The sequence below is a fragment of the Rattus norvegicus genome, chromosome 7 (genome assembly GCF_036323735.1).
Source record: "Rattus norvegicus strain BN/NHsdMcwi chromosome 7, GRCr8, whole genome shotgun sequence".
NCBI classification, from domain to species: domain Eukaryota; kingdom Metazoa; phylum Chordata; class Mammalia; order Rodentia; family Muridae; genus Rattus; species Rattus norvegicus.
This window is the reverse complement of record NC_086025.1, coordinates 77,932,587-77,959,046: the sequence shown is the minus strand read 5'-3', so window position 1 is coordinate 77,959,046 and position 26,460 is coordinate 77,932,587. Positions and strand designations below refer to the sequence as shown.

Here is a 26,460-nt window from a genome sequence, read left to right as displayed (position 1 = left end):
TACTACTGTTTGAGAGAAGATTTGAGGGTGGAAGATGAAATTACTTGAATTCCACTCTGATCATTTGAAACACCATTTCAGGAGTTCTGAAAGAATAAATTTATCTACATTAGCTACAGAGAGCAGAAACATTTGTAGTGCATATGTGACCCAACACAATTCTTTCTATTGGACTGTTTGCTGGATTTATGATTAAAACTGCAGGAAACAGAGAATAAGATGCCCCTTACTTCTCCATCCACTTTCCTAACCATCTGCTGTGAAATTGCTAGAGACCCAGTGTTGTTAGGAATAAATCAGAACAATGATCAAATCTAATCACTTATTCATGCAAAAAGGTAAGGTGACTTCTCTTTCTTACTGTAAAGTGCTATGAATGAGGAGAATGAAGAAAGATGGACTGTGCATCTTTCCCAAGTTCATTCTGCTTACTTTTAAATCCTTTGAAACAACTCTCAATCACTTGGCCTCTTAGTCAACTTTGTATCACTGTGACAGAAAGCTGAGAGAAAACGTAGTGTAAAGAAAGATTTATTTTGGCCTATGGTGCAAGGCAGTGGCTATCAGTTTTTACATCGTGACCTTCTTGGGGGTTGATTGACCTTTTCAAATGGGTTTTTTAAAGACTAACAGAAAATACCAATATGTACATTATGATCATAATAGTAGCAAAATTTACAGTTATGAATTAGCAACAAAAATCATTTTATGGTTGTGGGTCATCGCAACATGAGGAACTGTACTGACAGTTTGCAGCACCACGAAGATTGAGAAACATTTGGGTATAGGAACTTCAGAATACCATGGTGGGCAGGCGGGGCAGCATAGCTCCTTGAGGGATGGCAAAAGTACAAGGGGGTGCAGGACTTGGTGCACCAGGAAACAATGAAGGAAACTTGGTGCTCTGCTGAGCTGTGATCCCAAATCTTATTCCTTTAAAAAAAGAACAAAATCAAAAGTAGATTCTTCTCTCAAACAGTCCATCCCAACCACAGATTCCCAGCTCTTCCTCCTACCTTCCCTTCACCTTCCCTCTCCCCTAATTCCATTCCTTCCCTGTTTCCCTCCAGAAACGATAAGGCCTTCCAAACACTACAACCAAACACAATAGAACAAGATAAAATAAATCAAGGCAAAAGTCCTCCTATCAAGGCTGGACCAAGCAACCCACTGAGAGGAAAAGATTCCTAAGAAGAGGCAAAAGAGTCAGAGACACACGTCGTCCCACTGTTGAGAGCCCACAAAAACACCAAGCTAATGATCATAACACATAGAGACAGGACATGGTGTAGAGCCATGCAGGGCCTGTGCTTGATGCTTCAGTTTCTGTCAAGCCATGTGAGCCCTGTTTAGTTGATTCAATGGGCCATAGTTTCCTGGTGTCCTCCTAAAGTAGGTTCTTCTCTTGGGCTGAGGACTGTGACCATCTTCTTCTTGACAAAGTTCCAATTCATTCTGCCCAAAAGGAATGCTGTCTGCTTCCCTTTTCTCACTTTGAATGCTCAGGATCACCGTGTGTTCTACTAAATAGACTCACAGATCCTTTCCTTTTCATATAATATCCATGCCTGTGAACATGTATCTATTTCTTCAGCTTTGTGAAGATTGCATCACCACAGATAGTAAACATAAACAGAATTAAAGTAGTACAAAAGTTAGTAAATTAAAGTTAGGACAACATGATTAGGAATGATCTCAGAAACTAAAGTGACCCAAAGAATAAAATACATTAATATACACAACAAATGTATGTACACTATATATACAACAAATACCTGTGTTATTAGCATGTGGGAGGCTGAAGAAAGAGGAATCAAGAGTTTGAAAACAAGTTAGGTGGCGTAGTCAAACCTTATCTTACAACACGACAGAGACTACCAAGAGAAGCAAGATTGACAGAGGTTTAATCAAAACCTCTGTTCCTTGTAAATTCACCATCATGCAGTAAATTCTGACATTGTAGAAAGAATGACCAGAACAATAAGCACTTTAAAACTCATTTAGACTATGTAGATTCCCTTCTTGAATAAATCGATCTATTCATTTGAGAAATTTGAGTTACTATTATTGTCCAAAGTTGCAGACATGTCAGTGAATAACAAAAACAAGATTATTTTTTTCTCATGGATCTTATATGTAATATAATTAATATAATAAATATTAAAACAAGTCACTAGCTTATATATTCTAATTTCTATTTTAATTCTAATTCTTGTTTACTTATTATCTACAGTATAAGATTAGAATTAGAATTAAAATAGAAATTAGAATATATAAGCTAGTGACTTGTTTTAATATTTATTATATTAATTATATTACATATATTTGATATATTATATTATATACATTAGATATGATATAATATAATTATTAATTATATATTATATTATATGAATGTCCTCCTGTTAAAGTGTTGGTTCCCAGCATAGAACTATCAACAACTAAGCTCTTTAGAAATGAGACCCAATACAAGTTCTTTGTGTCACTGAGTTAATGGTTGCATCTCATGCTTTAGAAGGACAATAGTGAGACCTCATATTTTTCTTGTTTATTTCTTTATTTTTGTATTTATTTATTTGTGTGACAATTTTCTCTATACTTCTGATGTCATGTTAATCCAGTATTATGTTAATCTACTCTATATTTCCCGGTAGGTGCACTCACACTTCTCAGTACCACCCCAATGTTGTGGATTCCCACACATACACAGCCTTATTTTTAAACACCTTAAACAGCTCAATGTATGCACCACTCCCTAACTCCACACGCCTAACATACACTCTCCTCCTATATTCCTGAGTTAATGCTTACTAAATCTATATTTTATCTTTGGTGCCCTGGACCCTACTGAGCAGTCCTCCTGGGGCTGCTTTTCCCTGCACCTACAGATCAACTGTCTCTCCCTCCTACACCTTTCTGGTGTAGGAAAGGTCGACTTTCTATGCCCTCATCATGGCAGAATCCCTTTTTCTTCCTTCCTCCTTTCTTGGTCCCTTTTCAGGAATCATAAAAGTCCTGCCTCTGTCTTTGTTTGCAGCCATTGCCTGCCAGTAACTTTATTGACAGTCAAAAGCCAACTGGGGACAGGCTTCTTTTAGTCTTATATGGGGGACACTGCAAACAGGTTTTGGGGAAACATAATTAGCATGAGAATTCAAGCCACTACATACTTACTGAATACGTTTTGATTTTGCTCCCTGGTTTATGAGGCAAGCAGTTTGATCCTATGCCTCCTCTGTCATTGTCACCTGGATATCTTAGATATTGGATTGAAGTCTCCAAAACCCTAAGTCTAAATAAACCTTATTTCATTATAGTAAGATAAATCTGACTGCTCAGTACGTTTATATTATTTCTCCCAAATTTTCCCAATAAAATATACACCAAACCCTCAATTGAGAATAATTTGCAGGTGGAAGGGTGTAAGGAGAAAAGTGTGGCTATAAAACATTCATTTTGTATCAGGTACGAGCAAAGTATAAACAGATTTTAACCAGTGCTGAAGAATCACTGTATTGTTAAAATGGTAGCAGCATGTGTAGATTGACACTAAGAAACAGAGTGGAGAAAGGTTAAGAATATCTTCAACCATTTCTAAGGTTCTGTGATAGCATAGTTGAATGTAGATGCAGTTTGAATTATGGTCAGTGAATGCAGAACTTTTCCTAGAGGATGCAGAATCACCTGAGTCATTTTTAGAGCAGCACACTCCTGGAGAATAACAAGGCCAATGATAAAAAATTAATATGGGAACTGTCCGATATTGAAGATTAAAGGAAAATGGTACTGGAGATGAGGTCAAAATGTTGAAAGAAAAGTATAACGTATGTTTTTAAAAATGTACTACTCTCTGTCTCTCTCTGTCTCTGTCTCTCTCTGTCTCTCTCTGTCTCTCTCTCTGTCTCTCTCTGTCTCTCTCTCTGTCTCTCTCTGTCTCTCTCTCTCTCTCTCTCTCTCTCTCTCTCTCTCTCTCTCTCTCTCCCTCCCTCCCTCCCTCCCTCTCTACCTCCCTTTCCCCCTCTCCCTCTCCCTCTGAATGCTATGTGAAGAACATGGTGTAAAGCTCTCATCTATGGCCCTAGGGCCATATCTGTCTGCTTTCCTCCATGGTGATCATGGACTAATCTCTGAAAGTGTAAGTAATTAAATGGCTCCTTTTGTATAAAAAATGTACTACTATAACCTCCAGCTGCAAAAATTATAATTGATAAGCTCAGCTACTATTTGTCAATACATCTTACCATAGCACATGATAGCCATACTTTCTGTGGGATTCTTCTAGCCAGTGACTAAGCACAGCAAGGTTACGAAGGCAGACTATTCTAGAAAGATGCAAGACTCTTTTGATGGCAACTGGGTCTAAAACTACCGGTGTCTGTAGAAATTTCACTTAAAACAAAATTGGACTTTGTATTACTTCCATATAATCTCTTCTTCCCCCTGCCATCTCTTGGGTCAATTCACGTCACAGCCTTGTGGATCTCAAACCTTTCTTGGTTCCCTCTACATTATTGCCTCATGAACTTTCATATTAAATCCTGGGTTTGCTTCTTTTGTAAAGACCCAGACCCACTTGCGTTTTAAAGCAGTGAGAAATGTTAAATGCTTAACTACTAAGGACATGTTTTAAGTCCTTTTTAGTATGTTGGGTTCATCTTGCAAGGTTTTTATCAAACCTTGATGTACAACATTTCTCAGATATGCATGAAGCAGTGCACACATTAACTGGCATAATCCTCTCTACTTCCCTGAACAAGCAGCATCACTGTTAAAAAACTGAACTCTCACAAGTTAGAAACTGACCAAAGCCAAATGGATGGTCAATATCAATTAGAATTAAAGTCTAACATTGTCAAACTTCAAAATCTTTTTTATTCATTAATGTACTAGGAAAATCATATATAGAACACTTTAATGGTTAAAATGATACACATATGTGTTCTATAAAATGCTCTAAGGCTCTGAAGACATACCCAGTTTCAGAGTATTTTATCACTTCTGGGTAAGTAAAGGACCTAAATATTTTTAAATATTTTAGAGCAAGGTATGAAGAAATTTTATTTCTGTCATAAAATCTTATCATGTATCGCTTCTCGGCCTTTTGGCTAAGATCAAGTGTAAAATCTTATCATGTAATGGTCAAATTAGATTATATAAATTTTGTTATTCATATAAGGCTTCCATTAACAGAACTTTGGTTCTCTGTTTAGAGAAATTAAATCATGGCCAGTAATAGCACCGAGGTCATGTAAAATTAAATTTTCCAGTAGGAACTAATGTTAAACTAAGATGAATTATGAACAATAAAATAAAATATTATTTCCTTTAAAAAAGAGAAAATCTAGGAGAAGTTTCATTAATCAGTACTGACGATCCATTGAGTGCCATTATTTTACTAGATTATATATATAAAAGAAAATTTTGGTTTTGTAAAAGCTCCAGAAATTGACATGACATCAATGAAAGTAAATTTAAGCCTCATATAAAGACTCAAGATTACATTGCATTCATGTTTAGAAGCTAATTTTTATTGGTCAACAGCAATTTTCATAATAAATGTTAGAATGTTTAATTTTTGCTACAATAATCAGCAGATTTTATTCCAATAAACAGCAGACTACTAAAAACTTAAAATATGTTAAGTACCATAGTAATGTTAGTTTTTCTAGCATTAGATCCATGAAAGCTACAACTCAAGATTGATGAACTGTTGACACATATTACACAGCATAGGATATTGTGAGTATTTTATAAGCTTGTGTTGAAAACAGTAAAATCTCTTCCATTTTTCTGCTCCTGGATAAACAGCAAATCTTCAACTGAGCACAGTATCTCAAGGATACTGATCATTTGAACAAAATTGCCCAACTCAAAATATAATTCCAGCATGGCTTGCCCACAATAATCAGCACTGAAATCTGCTGTAGGCAAATGCCTTTTAAATCATTAATATAATATAAAATTCACAGTGACAACTGGATAGCAAAGATCCCTTCAGAGAGAAAAGTAGAAGAGAGAGAACAGCCCAGAAATCATTACTCACATATCAGATTTATTACAGTTTTTCAAAATCCACACATGAAATAGAGGAGATTGGAGAAAGCGGGCAATCTGATGAAGGCTTCCAGTTAATGCAGGTTTCTTAAAAATCATTTCAGGGTGTTTGAGAACATTTGCTCATAACAACTTGGACAGGGTCTTACCTTACTCAGCTGAAATAGAAACAAATGGTTACTATATCAACACCAGCTGAAATAAATACATTGTAAAGCACTTTATATCCCCTTCAGGAATTATTCACAATATTCAATTCTTGAGAGAGACTTTGTTTTGCCTCCTTCAAATGTAAAAATGACACCGGAAATTTAAAGTTAACACTTTCAAATGCTTTGTTACTCAGTAGATTTAGCAGAAAGGGCTCCGTTAAAAGAATAGGTTAAGGGACTTTCCAATGACGTCAGTATCAAAAGCCATATTCATGTGTCAAGCTCCTGACTCAGTGCAATTCTCAGCAACTGTCCATTGCTGGAGCTGCTGCCTGGTCTCGGTCTTTCCCAAATAAAATTCATGACTTTAGGGCATGATTATACTATTTAAGCTTTTTGATCATATTATCTTTCTTCTGCAAAAGAAAATTCTTGCTGACATAAATGTTTGATTAGAAGCTTTCTTAATTGTAATATGAAATGTTCCCTTCCACCCAGTGCTCATGAAATATACATCAAACAAATTCTTTGTGCAGGATAAAACAAATTTCAAAACTCCTCTTCAAATATACTAGTAACAGTTTTAGACATTTACTAATTCCTGTAATGAGCTTCAGAAGGTAGTTGTTACAGCCCATGAATATTTATGTGCCAAGTAATTTTTTAATAAATCTACTGTACCAGTCTTTTCAATTCTAAAGGGAAGAGTTAGAATTTGTCAGTCTTCCCATAACTATCCCAATAACAGACACTTCGATGGGGGCATTTTTCAATCATTTTACTTGTAAGAATTAGGTAAACAGTTCTCTGTAAAAGTGAGAATTTCACACATTGTGCTTTGATTGTATTCAGCCCCCCTCCTCCACCTCACAGATCCACCCTTCCCACATTTCATTCCCACCTGACTTTGTAACTTTCAATCAGTTTTTAAACTGTTGAGTTAGTGTATTCGTGAGTGTGTGGCCATCCCCTGGAGCTTGTTAGACCTGTCATGGGTCATAACCTTAAGGAAAACTAACTCTCCCTCATCTAGACGTTATCAAGTACCAAAGTGTCATTCCTTCAGCTAGGAATAGCATATAGTACGTGCTTTACCCCTCCATATCGTGATTTTGTCTGTCTTGAGTTTACATAGATCTTGTTCCTTCTGTGATAGCTACTGTGAGATGATACAGGCAACCACTCTTTCTTTTCCCTCTTCTACAATGATCCCTGAGCCTTAGGAGTAGAGGACCTTATATAGATGTCCCATTTATGGTTCAGTGCTTCTCAGTCACTTGTTCTCTGTCCCTTGACAAGCTGTAGGACTCCACGTTAATGGGTATCTACTGTAAAAAAAAAAAAAGAAAAGAAAAAACTTTATGATAATGTTTGGGGGATATACTAATTTATAGATATGAGGTTATTAGGAGTCACTTTAGTAATGTGTCTAATTTGCAGAATAATAGTAGGTTTCCTTCAGACCTATGACTATTCTATTCTATTCTATTCTATTCACAACAAGAAAATGAAAATAGCCTAACATTCAAGTTTTGTCTTTTACTTTCTATTGTGATGTTAAAGGCAGACCCCCAAGACCTGGAGTCTGCACACAGCCCCTGTTACCCTACTCCCAAGTCATTTCTGATTAGTGAATAAAGATGCCAACATCCAATACCTGGACAGAAGAGACATAGGTGGGGTTTAAGCTTCAGGGGCTTGCATGGAGAGAAGGACCACAAGGAAGAAGAGAGCGCAGAAGGAAGAATAAAAGTGGACATGGGTTAAGAGTCAAGAGCATGTGGCCCTGAGGGCTGCATTGGAGCTAAGGGCAGCCCAGATGAAACATAGTAAGTAATAACTCAGGATTGTTAATAGGAAAGTAGATTCTAGCAGCATGGAGGGTAGGCAGCTGCCCAGCTCTTGTGCTGCTTAAGGCGTATTATAAATATAGAAATTGTGCATGTCTTTCATTAGGAAACTAATTGGTTAAAGGTAGGGCAGAAACACGGGACAGGGACAGCATTTAAAAGTAATTATTACAACAGTCTAAATATTTATTAGAAGATGAATGGATCATAAAATGTGTTGAACTTACATAATGTAATATCATTCATCTTTTAAGGAAAATTAAATTATTAATTATTTAGGTAAATTCATGGAGCTAGAAATGCCATTCTGAGTAAAGAAACAAACCCAGAAAGATAGGTGTCACTTTTAGATGCTGGCTTTGGATCTATAGGTATGTCTGTTTTGTTTGGAATAGCCATAGATGTCAGGGGGTTGGTAAGGGAGCTCACAAGGGAAGAAAGAAAGAGCAGGGATACAGAGGGAAAAGGAATAACTGAACGGCAAGAGTTAAATGTGGAAAAGAATGAGAGGCCTGGATGGAAGATTAGAGGGAGGAACATCTAACGCTAACACTGAAAGGTCATAGGAAAAACTAGTACTTCAGAAGCACCCTAAATTATAAACACATGCATGTACAAAGAGAGTTTCAACAAGGTTTTAATAGAATTGGACAACAATAGCTCTTATAGATACCATAGGCTAACAAATGAAAACTCAGTGTCAGAAAAGTGCTATATCTATTAGATTGTTCTCCAGTGAGATGCCTCAATATTACACATTACTTACACTTTTTGATAACCCTTAAGAACATGAGTAGAAAGTGAAAATAGAATAGGTAATCATGAATAGATGGGGGTCTGGAATGGGAAGATCAAGTCAGAGGGAGGAAAAGACATAAAGTGGGAGTGGAATACAGGGAGAGGCAGCTAAGATTAAGTAGCAATTGAGGGATAATCTGTAAACCTAAAACAGTAGAAATGTCCTAAAATATAAACATATGTTTAGGCACTATAAAGGAAATTATCAAACAAAGCAGAAGACAGAGTCCCAATGACTTACAATAGTATGTATCCCGTATAATTATTTTTGCTAATTAAATAAAAATAAAGCTAGAATGGTTAATATAAGTGGATGTTTGCCCAAAAGCTCAAAATACTCATGATACAAGACATAAACCATATGGAGTTTAAGAAGAAGGAAGACTAATGTGTAGATGCGTCATCCTACATAGAAGGAAGAGCAAAATAATCACAGGAGGTAGAGGGCAGGAGAAACCTGACAGGAAGAGAGGAGGGAGAGGGTAGGATCAGGTATTCGAAGGCAGAAGAGAAGTACAGAGAGTCAGGAAATTGAATAAAATACGTAGCAGTGGAGGATGGGGAACTGGGAGTAACCACTAGAAACTCCCAAACTCCAGGGAAGCAAGAAACTCCCAGGACCCAGCAGGGAGGACGTCAGAAAAAATACCCCCAAAATGGGGAGATACAAACTGTAGAGACCACCTCTGGTAGATTGACATGGCCCCCAGTTGAGGGATGGGGCCACACACTCATGTCAAAATGTTTAACCAAGAATCGTTCCTGTCCAAAGGAAAGATAGGAACAAAAAAAAAATGGAACAGAGACTGAAGAAAACATCATCCAGAGACTTCCCCACCTAGGGACACATCCCATCTGCACCACCAAACCCCCACACTATTGCTGATGCCAAGGAGTGCTTGCTGAAAGAAGCTTGGTATGGCTGTTCCCTGAGAAGTTCTAACAGCACCTGACCAATACAGACACAGATGCTCACAGCCAACCATCAGACTGATCCTAGTATAAGAACTAGAGGAAAGATTCAGGGAGCTGAAAAGGGATTACAAACCTATACAAACAACAATATCAACTAACTGGACCACCCAGAGCTCCCAGGGACTAAACCACCAACTGGAAAATATATATGGAGGGATCCATGGCTCCAGATATATATGTAGCAGAGGATTTCCTTATCTGACATGAATGGGTGGGGAGGCCATTGATCCTGTAGAGGCTTAATGCCCCAGCATAGGGGGATGATAGAGCTGTGAGGCGGGAGTGGGTGAATGGGTGGAGAAAGACCCTCATAGATAGAAAGGGACAGGTGAGATGGGGAACAGGACAGAAAGGTTGTGGAGGGGCAATCTGAAAGTGCTATATCATTTGAAATGAAACAAATAAAATGCTTAGCAAAAATTAAAAATATTTTTAAAAAATGCAAAGTTGTTTGGTTTGGTCAGGGAATAAGATAAAAATCAGGGAGTAGGTTAGTGGAAATGTTCATGACTAAAAGAAATTGGATTTTCACTTATGAATATCAATGCAAAAATACTCAATAAAAGTCTCACAAACCAAATCGAAGCACACAGGATAACGAGCATCCATCATGATCAAGTAGGTTTCATTCAAGGAATGCAGGGATGGCTCAATATATGGAAATCTGTCAACATAATCCACTGTATCAGCAAACGCAAAGAAAAAAATCGCATGATCATCTCATTAGATGCTGAAAAAGCATTTGACAAAATTCAACACCCCTATAATGATAAAAAGTCTTGGAAAGATCAGAAATTCAGGGCCCAAACCTTAACATAGTATAAGGAATATACAGCAAACCCATAACCAACACCAAATGAGAGAAATTTGAAGCAATCACACTAAAGTCAAGGACTTGACAAGGCTGCCCACTCTCTCCCTGTCTATTCAATACAGCTCTCGAAGTCCTAGCCAGAGCAATCAGACAATGAAAGGCAGTCAAAGGGATACAAATTGGAAAGGAAGAAGTAAAAATATCACTATTTGCAGATGATATGGTAGTATATTCAAGTTACCCCAAAAGTTCCACCAGAGAACTACTAAGCCTGATAAACAACTTCAGTAAAGTGGCTGTGTATAAAATTAACTCAAATAAATCAGTAGCCTTCCTCTATTCAAAGGAAAACAGGCTGAGAAAGAAATTAGGGAAGTGACACCCTTCACAATAGGCACAAATAACATAAAATACCTTGCTGTGACTCAAACAAAGCAAATGAAAGATTTTTATGACAAGAATTTCAAGTCTCTGAAGAAAGAAATTAAAGAAGATCTCAGAAGATGGAAAGATCTCTCATGCTGATAGATTGGCAGAATTAATATAGTAAAAATGACCATCTTGCCAAAAGCTATCTACATATTCAAATGCAATCTTCATCAAAATTCCAACTCAATTCTTCATAGAGTTAGAAAGAGCAATTTGCAAATTCATTTGGAATAACAACAAATCCAGAATAGCTAAAACTATTCTCAACAATAAAAGAACTTCTGAGAGAATCACCATCCCTGACCTCAAGCTGTATTACAGAACAATCATGATAAAAATTACATGGATTGGAGACCCAGAAATGAACCCACACACCTATGGTCACTCCATCTTTTACAAAGTAGTTAAAACCATCCAGAGGAAAAAAAGACAGCATTTTCAGCAAATGGTGTTGGTTCAACTGGAGGACAGCATGTACAAGAATTCAAATTGATCCATTCTTATGTCTTTGTACAAAGCTCAAGTCCACGTGGATCAAGGACACCCACATAAAACCGGATACATTGAAACTAATAGAAGAGAAAGTAAGGAAGAGCCTTGAACACATGGACATAGGGTAAATTTTCCTGAACAGAAAACCAATGACTTGTGCTCTAAGATCAAGAATCAACAAATGGGACCTTATAAAATTGCAAAACTTCTGTAAGGCAAAAGACACTGTCAGTAGGACAAAACAACAACCAACAGATTGGGAAAATATCTTTACTAATCCTACATCTAATAGAGGGCTAATATCCAAAATATACAAAGAACTCAAGAGGTTAGACTCCAGAGAACCAAATAATACGATTTAAAAATGGGATACAGAGCTAAACAAAGCATTCTCAACTGAGGAATACTGAATGGCTAAGAAGCACCTAAAGAAATGTTCAACTTCCTTAGTCATCAGGGAAATGCAAATCAAAACAACTCTGACATTTCACCTCACACCAGATAGAATGGCTAAGATCATAAACTCCGGTGACAGCAAATGCTGATGAGGATGTAGAGAAATAGAAACAATCCTCAAGTGTTGGTAGGTTTGCAAGCTGGCACGACCACTGGAGAAATCAGTCTGGACATTCCCTAGAAAATTGGACATAGTACTATCTAAGGATCTAGCTATACTACTCCTGGGCATATATCAAAAAGATGATCCAACATGTAACAAGGACACATGCTTCACTATGTTCATAGCAACTTTATTATAATAGCCAGAAGCTGGAAAGAACCTAAATATCCTTCAATGGAGGAATGGATACAGAAAATGTGGTACATTTACCCAATGGAGTAATACTCAGGTATTAAAAACAATGACTTCATGAAATTTTTAGGTAAATGAATGGAACTAGAGAACATCATCCCAAGTGGGACAACCTAGTCAAAAAGAACACACATGGTATTCTCTCACTGATAAGCACAAAAGCTTACAATACCCGGGATACAATTCACAGACCACATGGATGCTTCAGTCCTTTTTAGAAGAGGGAACAAAATCCTCAAGGGAGGAAATACAGAGACAAAATGTGTAGCAGAGCCTGAAAGAAAGGCCATCCAGGGTCTGCCCCACCTAGGGATCCATCCCATATACAGATACCAAACCAGACACTATTGCCGATGCCAAGAAGTGCTAGCTGACAGGAGCCTAATTTAGCTGTCTCCTGAGAGGCTCTGCCACAGTCTAACAAGTACAGAAGCAGATGCTTGCAGTCAACCATTGGACTGAGCACGGGGTCCCCACTGGAGGTGTTAGAGAGAGGATTGAACAAACTGAAAGGGTTTTCAACCCATAGGAAGAACAACAATATCAACCAACCACACCCCCCGAGAGCTCTCAGGGACTAAATGACCAACCAAACATATATATATGTGTGTGTGTGTGTGTGTGTGTGTGTGTGTGTGTGTGTGTGTGTGTGTGTGTGTGTATGCATGGCCCCATGACTCCAGTGCATACGTAGCAGAGGATGGCCTTGTAGGGCATCAATGAGAGGAGAGGCCCTTGCCAGGTCAGGGAGGGAGGGTGTGGGTGGATGGGGGAGCAGGGAGAGGGATGATAAGGGGTTTCTGGAGGGGAAACAGGGGAAGGGGATAACATTTGAAATGCAAATAAATAAAATAGCCAATAAAATTAAGAGTAGTAGTGAGAAGCTAGATTTAAAAAAAAAATATTGACTGTCGTATTGGAGAGCTTTTAGAATGATTTGAGTTGATGGATGACATGGTCTAGCTTACAATAAGCTTGCCTTGACAACCATGTGTGTATGGACTGAATGGAAGCATGATGAAATGATAGAAAGTGGCTTTTATAATTCAAGAAAACATACCGTGGTTTGGTTAGTGCTGAAGTAGGGAGAAGTAGTCAAGTTAAAGGAATGTATTCAAGTAAAAGTTGGCTAGGTAGGGTGATTTATTGAATGAAAAGAGATGTTTCCAAGATTTTGATGTGATGCAGAACAGGTGCTTGCTACTTACAGAGTCAGAGAAAAATAATGAAGGGGGGGTTCAGGAAAAAATGAGCTTAATTTTATTCATTTTAAATTTGAGGCATCTTAAATACAGTGCAACAACGACTCATCTACTGGTCATCACAGGAGAAACAGCAGATAAAGTCTGTAATCTGTTTTCATTGAGAGCATGTGTTAGTCATCAAATCTCATTTGAGGATCCAGGAGCTTGTGATTTAACAAGTCTGTAAGTGATTCTGATGTGTGTTAATTTGACAACTGCTCAAATACCTGGAGGCATTTAGGACTAACACAACAGAGGAAGGGGAGTACTCTTGTGTTTGGTAGACAAGGGTCATCGATTCTGACAAACAGCACATACCATAGATCATCCTTCACAGCATAGATTATATAGCACAGAATTTCAATAATGTTGCATTTAAGGAGATCTATTCAAGTTCAGCAGAAGTTTTTGTTTATATTCAAGTTAATTACTGACTTTGGGTTTTTTGTTGTTCTTTGTTTTGTTGGGGTTTTTTGTATGTTTGTTTGTTTGTTCATCTTCTGTGATGAATACCATAACTAAAACCAGTTTGAGAAAGGAGACAGTATATTTCAGTTTATAAGTTATAGTTCATCATCAAAGGGAGACAGAATGGGAGATCAAGGAAGGAACCTAGAAATGAGAACTGAAATGATACCATGGAGGCAGGCTATTTCCTGGCTTAGAGACTACAATACATCAGAGAACACACTGTTGCCCTTTGGTAATCGAAACTGAGGTACATCATTGCCTTTACCAAATGTTGAACAAAGGATTAGGAATTAAGAAACTGGGATGTTCCCCAAGGCCCATCATAACACATGAGGAGAATTAAAGATTGTTGGGTCCAGGGGATCAGAAATTCTGCTATGATATTATATCTCCTGGGGGGGGGCAGGGAATAAGGCTATAGCCATAGTACCTTATCAATATGACTGCTGGAACAAGACCTGAACAATACTAAAATCAATGGCCATGCTAACGCAGAATGGAAAAATTTCACAGGCTCACCCTCAACAAAATACTACAAGCAACTAATGACTGCACAGAGAGAAAATTAGGCTCTCCTAGGGATGCGGTCCCTAATTGGTAATCCAATACAAGGTAGCGATTCATGAAATCATATACACATGAGCCGCACTGCATGGACACAAGAAGACGTTTTTATATATTTATACATGTATAAAATATAACAACAATGGTCAAAAAGAGGCCATCAATTTGAGAGGGAATGAGAGGACATGGGAGGATCAAGAAAGAGGATTAAGGATGTCAGAGCAGGGGAAGAGGGGATGGGAATAGGGAGTTTATGGACAGGAAATTGGGAAAGGGGATAACATTTGAGATGTAAATTAAGGAATATCCAATAAAAACTTTTAAAAAAGTGAATCCCTCACCAAAAATGAAAGAGTATAGAGAAAGGAGGAATTATATTGGCTATATATTAATTTGAAATTTTAATTAAAATATACATATAAACATAAAGAAAGGTACAAAAAAATGAAGCCAGATATCTGCCAATTAGCTATGTTTTTGGAAGGCCAAAGTGATATTCCTTTTCTCCAAAACAGTAAGGAACTCACTGATGTTGGGAATGTCGATGTTGATAAGTTGCGTGGTTTTCCATAAGCCCACAGGACAGTAGGGGGTATTTCATGGAAACAGGCTCACCAGTGTCCGTTTGCAAAACAGAATGTCAAGACAGTATTTAACTGTTGCAAAAATAAAAAGCAAGGCCACTGGTGACAGCCAAGAGGATCCACAAGAGTTGTGACAGTGGCTGATACACTGTGGTAATTATGATACAAGATAAGTAAAGGGACAATAAGGACACTTCTTAAACCCAACAACAGAAATTAAAGCGTCTCAAGGATACTGCTACTATAATACTATCATTATTCCTTGCCAGTGTCCAAGTCTGAGCTGTTTCTCAATTCTGTCACATAGCTATCATCCCAATCTTTACCCAGGAGTGAATCATGCATATATAATTGCACATTTACTATACATACGAAATGAAGAATAAGGATATTCATTTATGAAGGGCATATGAGAATTCGATGGTGTGATTTACTGTGGAGATGTTATACTCAGTCCCATATCCTCTCAGTCCGTCCTGTCATCACCTACAGATGCTGTGGAGCCGATGGCTGGAACAGACAGCTTTCCCACTCAAATGCAGATTCTTTCTGTTCCATCTAAGGGCTTCTTCTAGTACTGCCCCCAAAACTCCCACCTACAGGATTTCCTAAAACCCTAGTGTCATAGATCAACTACCCTGCTTCCTCTCCTCTTCCTCTTCCTCTTCCTCTTCCATTGATGAGATAATACTGAGGCAAATTCTGCTGGTTTCTTAGATGACTCCCCACAGACCTTATTCATCTACACATCACCAGTATTCCATAATTTACTCTCCTTTGGCATTTCTCCTTTCTCAATTTCCATAGCTTCTGTAGGAAGAGAAGGATCAGTTCCTAGATATAACATGAGTAGATATGTCACCACCTCAGTATCTGTTGTTAGGTAAAACTAAATTTAAAAGATTCTTCCTTCCTTGACAAAACTCCTGTATTGTGTAATTTAGAAGATGTCCCAATTTTTAAGGCAAGTTTCCTGGAACAAATTCAGAAATACATGGAACCAGTTCAGGATCTAAAAGCAGATACTTTAAGTGAAAGTCTCATAGACTATGTAGACATTATATCAAACATTTACAAGATTGGTTATAGTTAAATACAGGCATCCCAGTCTCTTTTCACCTTTGAAATTGTCAAATTCCAGTACTATTTAGCACAGGAAAATCACAAAGCCTTCCAGGAACTATTACAAATTTGCATGGGCTGCATTTAGGGGAACAGGAAGACCCTCTGTGCTCCCTGCAAGTGTTGCTTTCAGTTATCTAGAAGGTGTGTCATTATCTGTGGAAAGTGTCATTGCTCTGATGGGCTTTTTCCAAGCCAACAGAGGATGGAGGTGACTTTAAATTTTCATTAGCTTCATCATGCCTCATCCTGCTTGTCATCCTGCTCGGCTGCTATTAGAGAGCAATTACTTGATGAGCTTCTTTAGAGGAAGGAAAATGCTAAATGATGTTCATTTAGTGGCAACTTAAAAATCTGATCTCATTTCAGAACCAGGGTTTCTGCTACAGGAGAAGGCCAGAGACCATTTTTCCTTAAAACAAATCACTTATGTGGCCTGATAGTTCACATGAACAATCGTTTTACTGATTTCTAGAGAATTTCAACTACCTTCTTATGTTAACATGACAATATAGTATTTGATGAATAAAAATAGTTAAATCATGCCTTTAACTTGGCCCTACTTAAAATAGACTTATTCAGGTTGATAACATCCTGTTTTTATATTTTTTATTTTTAAATGTCTTGTTGTTATTTCTAGAAAAATGATTTATTGTTGAATTGTATGTACAGACTGGTATTCTTCTTCCAAGGCATAATAAACCAGAACAGATAATCCAAATAACCTCAAAGACCAAACCAAGACTTATAAAGGAAATGCCACAGCATCTGCTTGGGTAACAAAATATCCCACCACCAAGTGGTTCAAACGTCAGAAAAATCCATCTAAGTATTTGCTGGTTGTTTCACCATGCCCAGGAGACTCAGAATTAACACATATGAGTATGCAGTGAATCATCAACAAAGCTTGGAGATTCTAAACCAGAGAAGAGAATGCAAAGAGTTATTAATATATGGAATAAGTAATTTGTACACAGAATTTACCATTTGTGACTAAATAGAGCCTGCATTCTCACACCATAAAAAAGAATTTCCAGTATAATGAGACCACACCGTTTGTCTTCTCCCAATACTTCTATTCAACCAGAGGCAAGAAGGCAGTTCCACTTGGTATAAGATTTTTGAGCCATGGATTCATTCTAAATGTTGCTTTTTTGAGGCAGTGTTCCAAACCCTGGGTGTTAGTATAGACTGCTAATTTTATCGACAGCCTCGCCAAGCTAGAGGGAAGGAAGTGACTGCAGATCTGTTCCCACTACAATGCCAGCTTTCCTTCCTGACACCGAGTTTTCAGAGAGCAGAGAGTGGGAGTGTTTAAATAGGGTACCATGCAGATGAATCAAAGATAACTGCTTACAAATAAGTTCATCCCTTCTCATATAGCCTCATTTTGTTAGAAAATAAAATGGAATTGTACAACATGTACGATTTCTGTGAGCTGGAAATCAATAACTAGTTCTAGTTATTTTGTACTTTTGAGAATAATGTAAGCATACACTGAGTAGAAAAGATCAACCTCCATTGTGATGATTAATCTTGATTGTTACCTTGACAGCTCTATAATTACTTAGAAGCTGAATCTCTGGAAGAAATTGTAAAGGAGTTTATAGATTTCTTTAAATGAGAAGGAAATAGCTACTCTAAATGCAGGCAATACTATTTGATGGGCTGTGGTCCCCGCCTGAATGGAAGAGTACAAGTATTCAGTTACTCTGGTTCCTGAACACAAATACAATGTGATCTAAAGCTACTGCCCCATCTCTACCTTGATGTGCAGTGCCTTCAAACTGTGAGCCAAAATAAGACATTCCTGGGTACAATTTTTTTACTAGTATCCATTTACTGTGTTTTTTTGTCACAGCAGCAGGAAAGCAAATAAAGCAACTGCCACCAAAGTATTCCTGGGCCACCTAAAGAATCAGAATTTCTAAATTTCTAATAGGACTGGTTTATTTTTATAAGTCAAACTTATTTGGTAATCACAGGTTTTGCTGCTTTCCTTTAAAGTTGTCATAGGTTGATTAATATTGTCTTTGGTGAAGATGTTTTAAAATATCACAGTGTTAATTTGTCATGTAACATTTTCAATGTTTACACATTTAATCAATAACATGCATAGTCTATACATACATGTGAATACATATAAATATGGAATCTGTCAGTAAATGGCCATGAACCCATTGTAAACCATTTTAATTCAACAACAGTTCCCTGTCAGCTATTTGTGACTTTCATACTTTCTTTGTATATCTTATATATCAACAAATTAAAGAAAAAAGGAATATACATTTTTCACACTGAGAGCAAAGAAGTATTTATTCTTATACTCATAGATCAGGAGAAAAAGAAGAAAAATTCACAAAATGATATACATATGATTTCATAATAGAATGAGTCATGTCTTCAATGGGCAAAGGGTCTATAAGGCACACATATAGGAAGCAGCTTCAGAAATAACAGTGATATATGCATTCTTTATAAGGCTTCCATATGATTTTATTTGACCCCCTTTAGACTTTGAAATAAATAATGTCTGAGAATGATATCTAAAGGAGGAAATATCTAAAGGAGTGAACTAACTTAATCATGATTACTCAGTAAAGGGGTTGGTGAGATGGTTCAGTGTTAAGAGCACTTACTACTCTTGAAAATAAAACCATGCTTAGTTCCCAAAAACCCACATTGCAGCTCATGACTCTCCAGTTCCAAGCAAACCAACATTCAGTGAACATGCTTGGAAGAGATCAGTGGAGCTATCTAGTATGACTAGAAAATGGAGAGTATGTTAGGAGAAGAAATGATGGGTGGAGCTAGAAAATTCACTACAGCCATTCAGCCCTGAACTATTTACAAAATATCTATGGACTTTATGTGTGTGCCCTGAGCGATTTTTGTCAGTTAACTGAGAGGGGCAACATGAGGAGCAAACGGGAAACAATGATGAAGGAAGCAAGATGGAAGTCAGCCAGCTGAAGGGCAGGCAAAGAGACTAGCTGGGCAGATGCTGTGATTTGTCAACTTGTGTGGAGGACTTGGGTTAGAGGGACAATGAATTGAAGTGATCACTCAAGGAACTTTGGACGAAGATATTCCTTCCAGGCCTCACTACAAGCATTGTCACCATCTCTCCTCTATGCTATATCAAGATGCATTTGGTGTATTTGATTATATCAGTGTCTATTTGGAGGACTGGGATCTCTTTTCATGAAACCACTTCCAAACAATATCTGCAACTGATATTTTAAAACCATCTCTAAGTTGTTATAATTATTTTATTATATACTCCAAACATTAAGATATTGCCTCCAAAGTATCATGCTTACTTTTAAATATTAAGATGGTTGAGCTATCGTAAAAAAATTTTTAACTGAAAATTAAAATTGTTGGAAGATTATTTTATATGGTTAATGTTTGTAAACAGATAATATTGCATAAGAAAGATTATTACTTCAACAGACAAAATGGGCTTCACTCAATCATTTGAAAGGCATCAAGTATTAAGGCAATCAGTATAAAGGCATCAAGAACAAAATGATGATATGTCTGAGGCAAAAATGATTCTGCTTCAAGAATGAAGCATCAGCTTCTAACCAGGACTTTATGTCCTATATATTTCACATTTGTCAGCTAGGAGCTAATTCCTTGAGAATAATATGTTTGTCTTATCTTTCTATATAGATATGTGTTTGTTTATACATTGTTTTATTGAAAAAAGTAGAAAAATAGAATGAGCATTTAACAGACATTTCAAAAGATAAGATGGCTTACAAAGACTACAGGGGAAATGGATTAATATAGGTAAAAATAAAGACTTTATTTCTAAGCATATTAATTTCAGATATATGGGAAAACTAGCAGAGATACAAAGAAAGCAAATAAAAATATAAAGCTTAAATTTGCAACAGAACTTATTGGTCAAAATATATGACTGAACCATAATATAGTTTCTCTGTTCCTATGGAATACATACTGAAAAAAGGCAGAGATTTACACACTATGGTATATATAAGAGCTATCTAGAGGCAATTACTATAAATTACTATAACTGAACATAACTTACCTTCAAACTTATTCCAAAAGAAACATAAAATTTCCCTTATAAACCCAGTATCTTCAAACCTAAATCAATTTCTTCTGAGGCAAATATCATCTCAAAGCAGAGATGAAATCTCCTGTTGGGTTCCAATAATTCTACCTACCATGAGACAGAGTAGATTAAAGACAGAACAATATGATAAGGTAAGAGGACACACAACTTTCTGATAAGTGTCATCTGATCCATTCATGAGGAAAAGGGAAATATTCTTCTAGCTGGGCTGTCTCGTCTGGCCTCAGTAAGAGAGGGAACGCCTAGACTCATAGAGATTTGAAGTGCCAGGATGAAGGGCCACCTGCTCAGAGGAGAAGGGGATGGGGGATGGTGGAAGTATTTTGAGACTGGGTGACCAGGAGGCAGGCAGTGAGCTAGATGTAAAGTGAATAAGTAAAAAATTTAAATTAAATTTAAAAAATATAAAAGTTAGAAACTGTCCACAAAAGTAATAGAGTTATTGGAACTACATAGATAACATTTGCTGAAAGATATGCTTTCAAAACTGAATGTAAGAATTTGAAGTTTGTTGGTTTGGAAGAAAAACTTCTTTCCTGAATACGTGGAATCCTATAGGTTCAATCCCTCTTGCCTGCAATACTCTCTCTGGGAATTTATTCTAATGAATAAGAGATTATGAAATGAACAGTTTATATTACTTATAATGGAACAAAAATTTTAAACAAATGTCAAAAATAGAATTATGTAAGTATTATATTCCTACATGATGGTCATTTTTAATATAATAGGTAAGAAATTTTTTACAATATACTTGGTAAAAATATGTACTATAAAACATATGTTTTCTCTTTAAGATAAACAATTTCTAGACAATGACATAAAGACTTGATGTGTGTGTGTGTGTGTGTGTGTGTGTGTGTGTAAATTGTTTAACATTTTTTATTTTATTTTGAGGCAAGATCTTGACCTATCCCTCAGACTCCTCTCCAACAAACAATCCCCTAGCCTCTGCTATCTAAGTGCTGGTACTGAAAGCATGCACTACATCTAGTATATGTGTATATTTTACTTACTAAAAAAGTTTCATCTATCATGAAAATAATTCAACATGTAACAAAAATCTTTGTCATATGATTTATAATACTAAAAAGTTTGAGAAGAAAAAATATTTAAACACTGATAGAAAGAAACTATTCAGAGACAACTAAGAATACAAAATATAACTTGAAGTAGATTGAAAAGATTTTTACCTGGGGCTGGAGAGATATTGTGATGTGCAATGATGAGGACAAAATATTGGATCCCTAGAACATATTTAATGTTACACACAATAGTACATGTGATTGGATGCAGAAACAGGGGAGCCTCTGGAAGCTCAGAGGCCAGCTACCCTGGGTTATACTATGACAAATAACAAAAGACCCTGTCTTAAGGTCAAAGGTAAGGACTAACACCAGAGGTTATCCCCTGACACATGGGCATTGGATTGCATGAATAGGAATACACACAAACACATCCCTATCCAATATTAATTATATATTTAGAAATAAGTATTCAGGAGAAGTGTAAGAGAATAAACAAAATATTAGAAGTTGTCAGGTTAGGGTTAGACATTTGAGTTTTCTTTTAATTTGCTACAATTTCCCAATGAATATAATAAAATGCCAAAGCAGTTTAAATCTTTAGATAGGGGAAAAACTGAAAATTTGATTGAGACAATGAATTACAGAGAAATAATTGGGACCTGAAATGAAGAAGAAGGAAAGTGTAGGCCTTCTCTATATTTGAGGGAAGTAACTTGACTGAGTCTGAGTTTATGAAGAGGCCCATGGGACAAAGAGGGCAGGAATACCTCCATAAACCTGATCCTGAAAAAATAACCGAGTTGTTTTCTGGATTCCAGCTGAGCAAGGAGATAGAGAACAGCTCCCCAAAAGATACCATGCAGCCAGTACAAAGCAAGGGACAACTCTACAGCAATGAAAGCTGAAAGGCTTTCTGCAGATGTGGGTTAAAAGGCTAATATTGTACTATGTGGTTTTTATTCCCAACTTAACCAGAGCAGGATGGAACCTATCACTCCAGGGAGCTATCACAATCATCCTTACTTGGACACAACCAGAAATATCAATAAAACTCACCACCTGCATCATGGAATTTTATCTTCATATTTATTGAGTTTAATAGATGGTAGAGGTTTGCCATCAATAATAAACTTGACCTCACTATAATAAAACAACATACATAAAAGTCACATGTCACAAAACAGACTGGATTAAATCACAGAATGTCCATGAAGCTGTATTTGGACACAGAAGTGATGTGTGAATTTGGTGCTTTGCCAGAAAATCACTAAACAATGAGCTAATGTTGACCTTTTTTCCAAGATAAGCATAATACAGAGATACGATGGCTAGAAAGGAAACAGGAAGGCCTCAGAAAGCTATTACACTACAATTCTACCTACGGGTAGACAGAAATATTCATGTACACAATTCCTACCTCAGCATTAGGTGCTTACGAGGGAGAGCACATTGAATTTGAATGATAAACACTGGCAAAACAAGGACAGAATGTGTGAGCATTTCAACTGATCACCTTTCATTCTTTGTGGAAACTCAGAATGTTCTTGATTTCCACACCAGCTTCTGTTGCCATCCCCAGCACTAGTTGCAAGGGGTATGAGAAATTTCTAGGGTGTTCCAAACAGACACCAGTAATAATCATCACCATGCTGCTGGGATCCAGAATCCCTGGTCTGGATGAGTCCAGCAGACTTTTGCAGAACTCAAGAATATTGTAGAGATCCCAGGCATCAGAGTCTGGTTTAGTCATCCTGGGCCTCACCAACCTCTTGGACACAAAGGACTGGCAGAGAATGTACTGATTCCTTCTCTTTAACTCATCCTCTAGAAAAGTGATGGCCGCCAAGGCCCTGCGGTCTTCCCATTTTAGGATATACAGTGTGTCAACTACAATCTTCGGTATGATAAGAAAAAACTTAGCACTAGTGGCTAGTTTCTGTATGACTGAAAGATGCTCACAGAGGGCTCTGGGATCAGGGAACAGGTACGGGGTCAACACTGACCGAGTCTGGGGACTTCTAAGAGTCTTCTCTAGCAATGCCACTTCACGTTGTAACCAGAGCTGGACTATGTCTTTGGAAAGTCTGATTCTTGGAGTTGTTCTTGGAAACTGCTGAGGTGCACTTTCTGACCTTTCAAGGGTACTGCTCACAAAGATACCCAGCTTAGAGTCAAATCTCAGAAACTGTCCTGGGAGTCTTGTTGCAAAGTGCCCAAAACTTCTGAAGAAACAAATACGCACGATAACTTCCTCTTGGTTGGTGAGTTGAGGTGGATCCTGCCCTAAGCCTTCCCTATCCTGGGACACTTGAGGAGAAGACTGTTGGAACAGGGCAATGTCCTCAGGGAGTTGAAGGTACTTAGGAGTATTCGGCCATTGACAACTCTGCAGCAAGTCCTGGAGATGGTGAGACAGACAAAGACCGGGATGCTGAAGGTCTCCAACTGAAGGCAACAGGTTCAGCAACACAGAGAGGTGGTCCCATAAGCTACACACACTCCTCCAATGTGACAGGAGGAGGCTGTGATTACTGCGGAGCCAGCTCAGGATCACCTTGATGGTAGGCAACAGTCCCTCTGCAGAAAGAATGTCCAGTTTCCATTGAGTGGTCTGGAGATTGTTCTGGGTGATGAAGGACCTTTGCTCCCAAGAGGAACCCATGTAGAATTCTGTCTCAGGAAAGCTGCTTATCTCACCCTCAGTGCCCAAGGAACTGCTGAGAGCAACAGTAGGGGTTGGATCAGTTGGAGGTGTCAGAACATTGTGACTGAAGACAGGAGCCAATGGCGAGGCATGTTTTCCTTGGAGTTTTTGACTCAAAGGAGCTGGCAGGCTGGAAGAAATAGTTGTTTTCAAGAGATCAAGGAGACTGTCAGGAGGTACATATGCCTTCAATTTGTTTCTGGAATGAGCTCTTTTAGGTTTGGGTGAACCTCCACTCTTCTGAATTTCATCTGAACCCAAAGATCCACTCCCTTCTTCATCTGTTGTATCAGAGTGGGATGTCTCACTGCCTGTGTCTGATTGTGCCTGGGAACTTAAGGATGAGTTTTCATCTTCCTCTGTCTCATCTGAGTCACAACAGGAATGAAAACTGGCCTCACTTTCTCTGCAAATACCAGACCACTTGTGGCTTTTCTGAGAGTGGTTGTTCTGGAGCCCAGGAGATGGGAAATCTTGATGTTCCTTTCCAGGCTCTTTGTCCCAGCATCCATCTCTTAAAGCAGCCTCTTCTGGAGTCAACTTCCTCTTCTGCAGCTCAGCCTGGATTCGTGTGTTCACATGTTGTACTAAATAAGAGAAAAGAGTCAGGGTGAAGATAACAGCTGGTTTTTGCTGTTTTGAGCCTGATTTCCTCAGGCTGTGCACATTCATGAGACAAAGAACCACCATGTGGAAGATGAGGAAGTCTGGGAGAAACAGATAGCCTTTAGGAGGCTTATCTTCTATGGAAGCCTGGCACAAGCCAGATTGGTATGGCCGGTAGGAAAGACAGAGACGGAAGTCATCAAGAACGAGTTGGCACAGGGCTATAAGCCTTGCAGCTTTGAATTTTCTCTTAGGCTGCAGGAGGCTCTGAAGGTACAGGAAGCTAACCAGAAGCCTTTTGTTGTCCCAACACTGCCTTTGGCTATGAGACAGTTTCCTTCCCTGGTACCTCTTCAGACAGCTGTACCTCTTTCCAGCATGATCATAGAGTCGTTTGAGGTTCCAAGCTGCTCCTTTAAAAGGCACTTCAGCGTGGAGGCAACGCTGATAGTAATATGTGGCTTCCAGATCATAATACTTACTCCCCATGAGAGCACCTAGTTGATTGAAGGGCATTCCCATATTCGGGGCCACTGACAAGGCTCTGTAGTAGCATCTCTCTGCCAAGTTCTTAGTAGCCAGGTCTAGGAACTCATGCTGATACCGGAACAAGTCTCCCAGGTAGAGCAGGCAGCGATGACAGGCCATGCGGGCCCAGGAAGCCTCTTCCACTGATGTGGGTCCCACTTTCTTACATCCAATCAAGTGGATGGCATTGTGAGGCCAATCAATGTAGCTCTGTAACCTCAATTCATAGTGGCCCTGAAGGAACAGGAAGAGATGCTCATAGAACTTGAGGCCAGCCTTCAGGTGAGCCTGGAGAGGCTCTCCCCAATGTTGGAAAGTGTCCATTTGTTTCTTGTTGGTCTTCATGAGCAGCATGACAATGTCAGAGTATATTTTCCTCCATAAGAGCTCTTCAGCCTTCCTACCATAAACCACCGGATGGAGGAACATGAGTTTAATACAGGCTTGCTGAAGCATCTCTCTGAGAGCCAGGACATGAGGCTTAAAAACCTCTTTGTGGGCATTTTCTTTTTGAAGGAAGATATCTAGTCTCTGAGCTGCCAAGCAGACCTCCTGGTAGAGGAATGTGGCTCTCAGGGTTTCCTCCTGGTTTTTCTCCATGAGGCCAGATTCTTTTTGAGCAATGCTTACAGTGTTTCCTGAGAAAAGATTAAATACCTATTAGTGTTCACCCACAAAGATTGAACAATGAACAATGAAGTTGGAGGGGATACATTTATTCTCTCACTTATAAAAAACACTTAGTTTCATGTTCTTTACCTATAACCCCTTTTGTAAATATATTTCCTTGGATATCATTCCTATCAAAAGTCAATTCTAAGGGGTCCCTTCTAAATGTATCTCTAATTTAAAAAAAAGCCAGAAGTATACGCATTGAAATTAACCTTAACAATCTAAGATGAATGAATTCCATGTGTGCATGTATATGAGGGAATATTGGCTTAGGAAATTATTACTATATAGACCTAGATAAATAAGAATTACTTGAAAATGGAATACAAAATAAAATAACCATAGCTTTCAAATCTAAAATATTGGTAAGATTCCCCTTAGCCAAAAGAGCTGTAATACTTTAACAAACATTTTACTGGAAGTCCTTATTTTGAATGACTGGTGTAGAGAAAAA

General features: G+C 37.9%; 1 protein-coding gene and 1 pseudogene across 18 annotated transcripts in view; one reads left to right on the top strand and one right to left on the bottom strand.

Annotated features, from left to right (window-relative positions):
• Positions 1 to 5,085: 5,085 nt before the first annotated feature.
• On the top strand, positions 5,086 to 5,229 carry LOC120094031 (U2 spliceosomal RNA; annotated as a pseudogene).
• Positions 5,230 to 22,560: 17,331 nt separating this feature from the next.
• The window catches only part of Smg5l1 (Smg5 nonsense mediated mRNA decay factor like 1), a 134,361-nt gene continuing 130,461 nt past the window's right edge, over positions 22,561 to 26,460 (bottom strand). For 16 of the 18 annotated variants that reach the window (XM_039079151.2, XM_063263512.1, XM_039079152.2 and 13 more), the window contains one exon: positions 22,564 to 25,972. In XM_039079151.2, the coding sequence (XP_038935079.1) occupies positions 23,013 to 25,934 (2,922 nt within the window). In that variant the 5' untranslated portion in view covers positions 25,935 to 25,972 and the 3' untranslated portion in view covers positions 22,564 to 23,012. Of the gene's footprint in view, positions 25,973 to 26,460 lie in introns of all 18 variants that reach the window. The other 2 variants (NM_001346303.1, NM_001346302.1) reach the window with 1 other exon arrangement.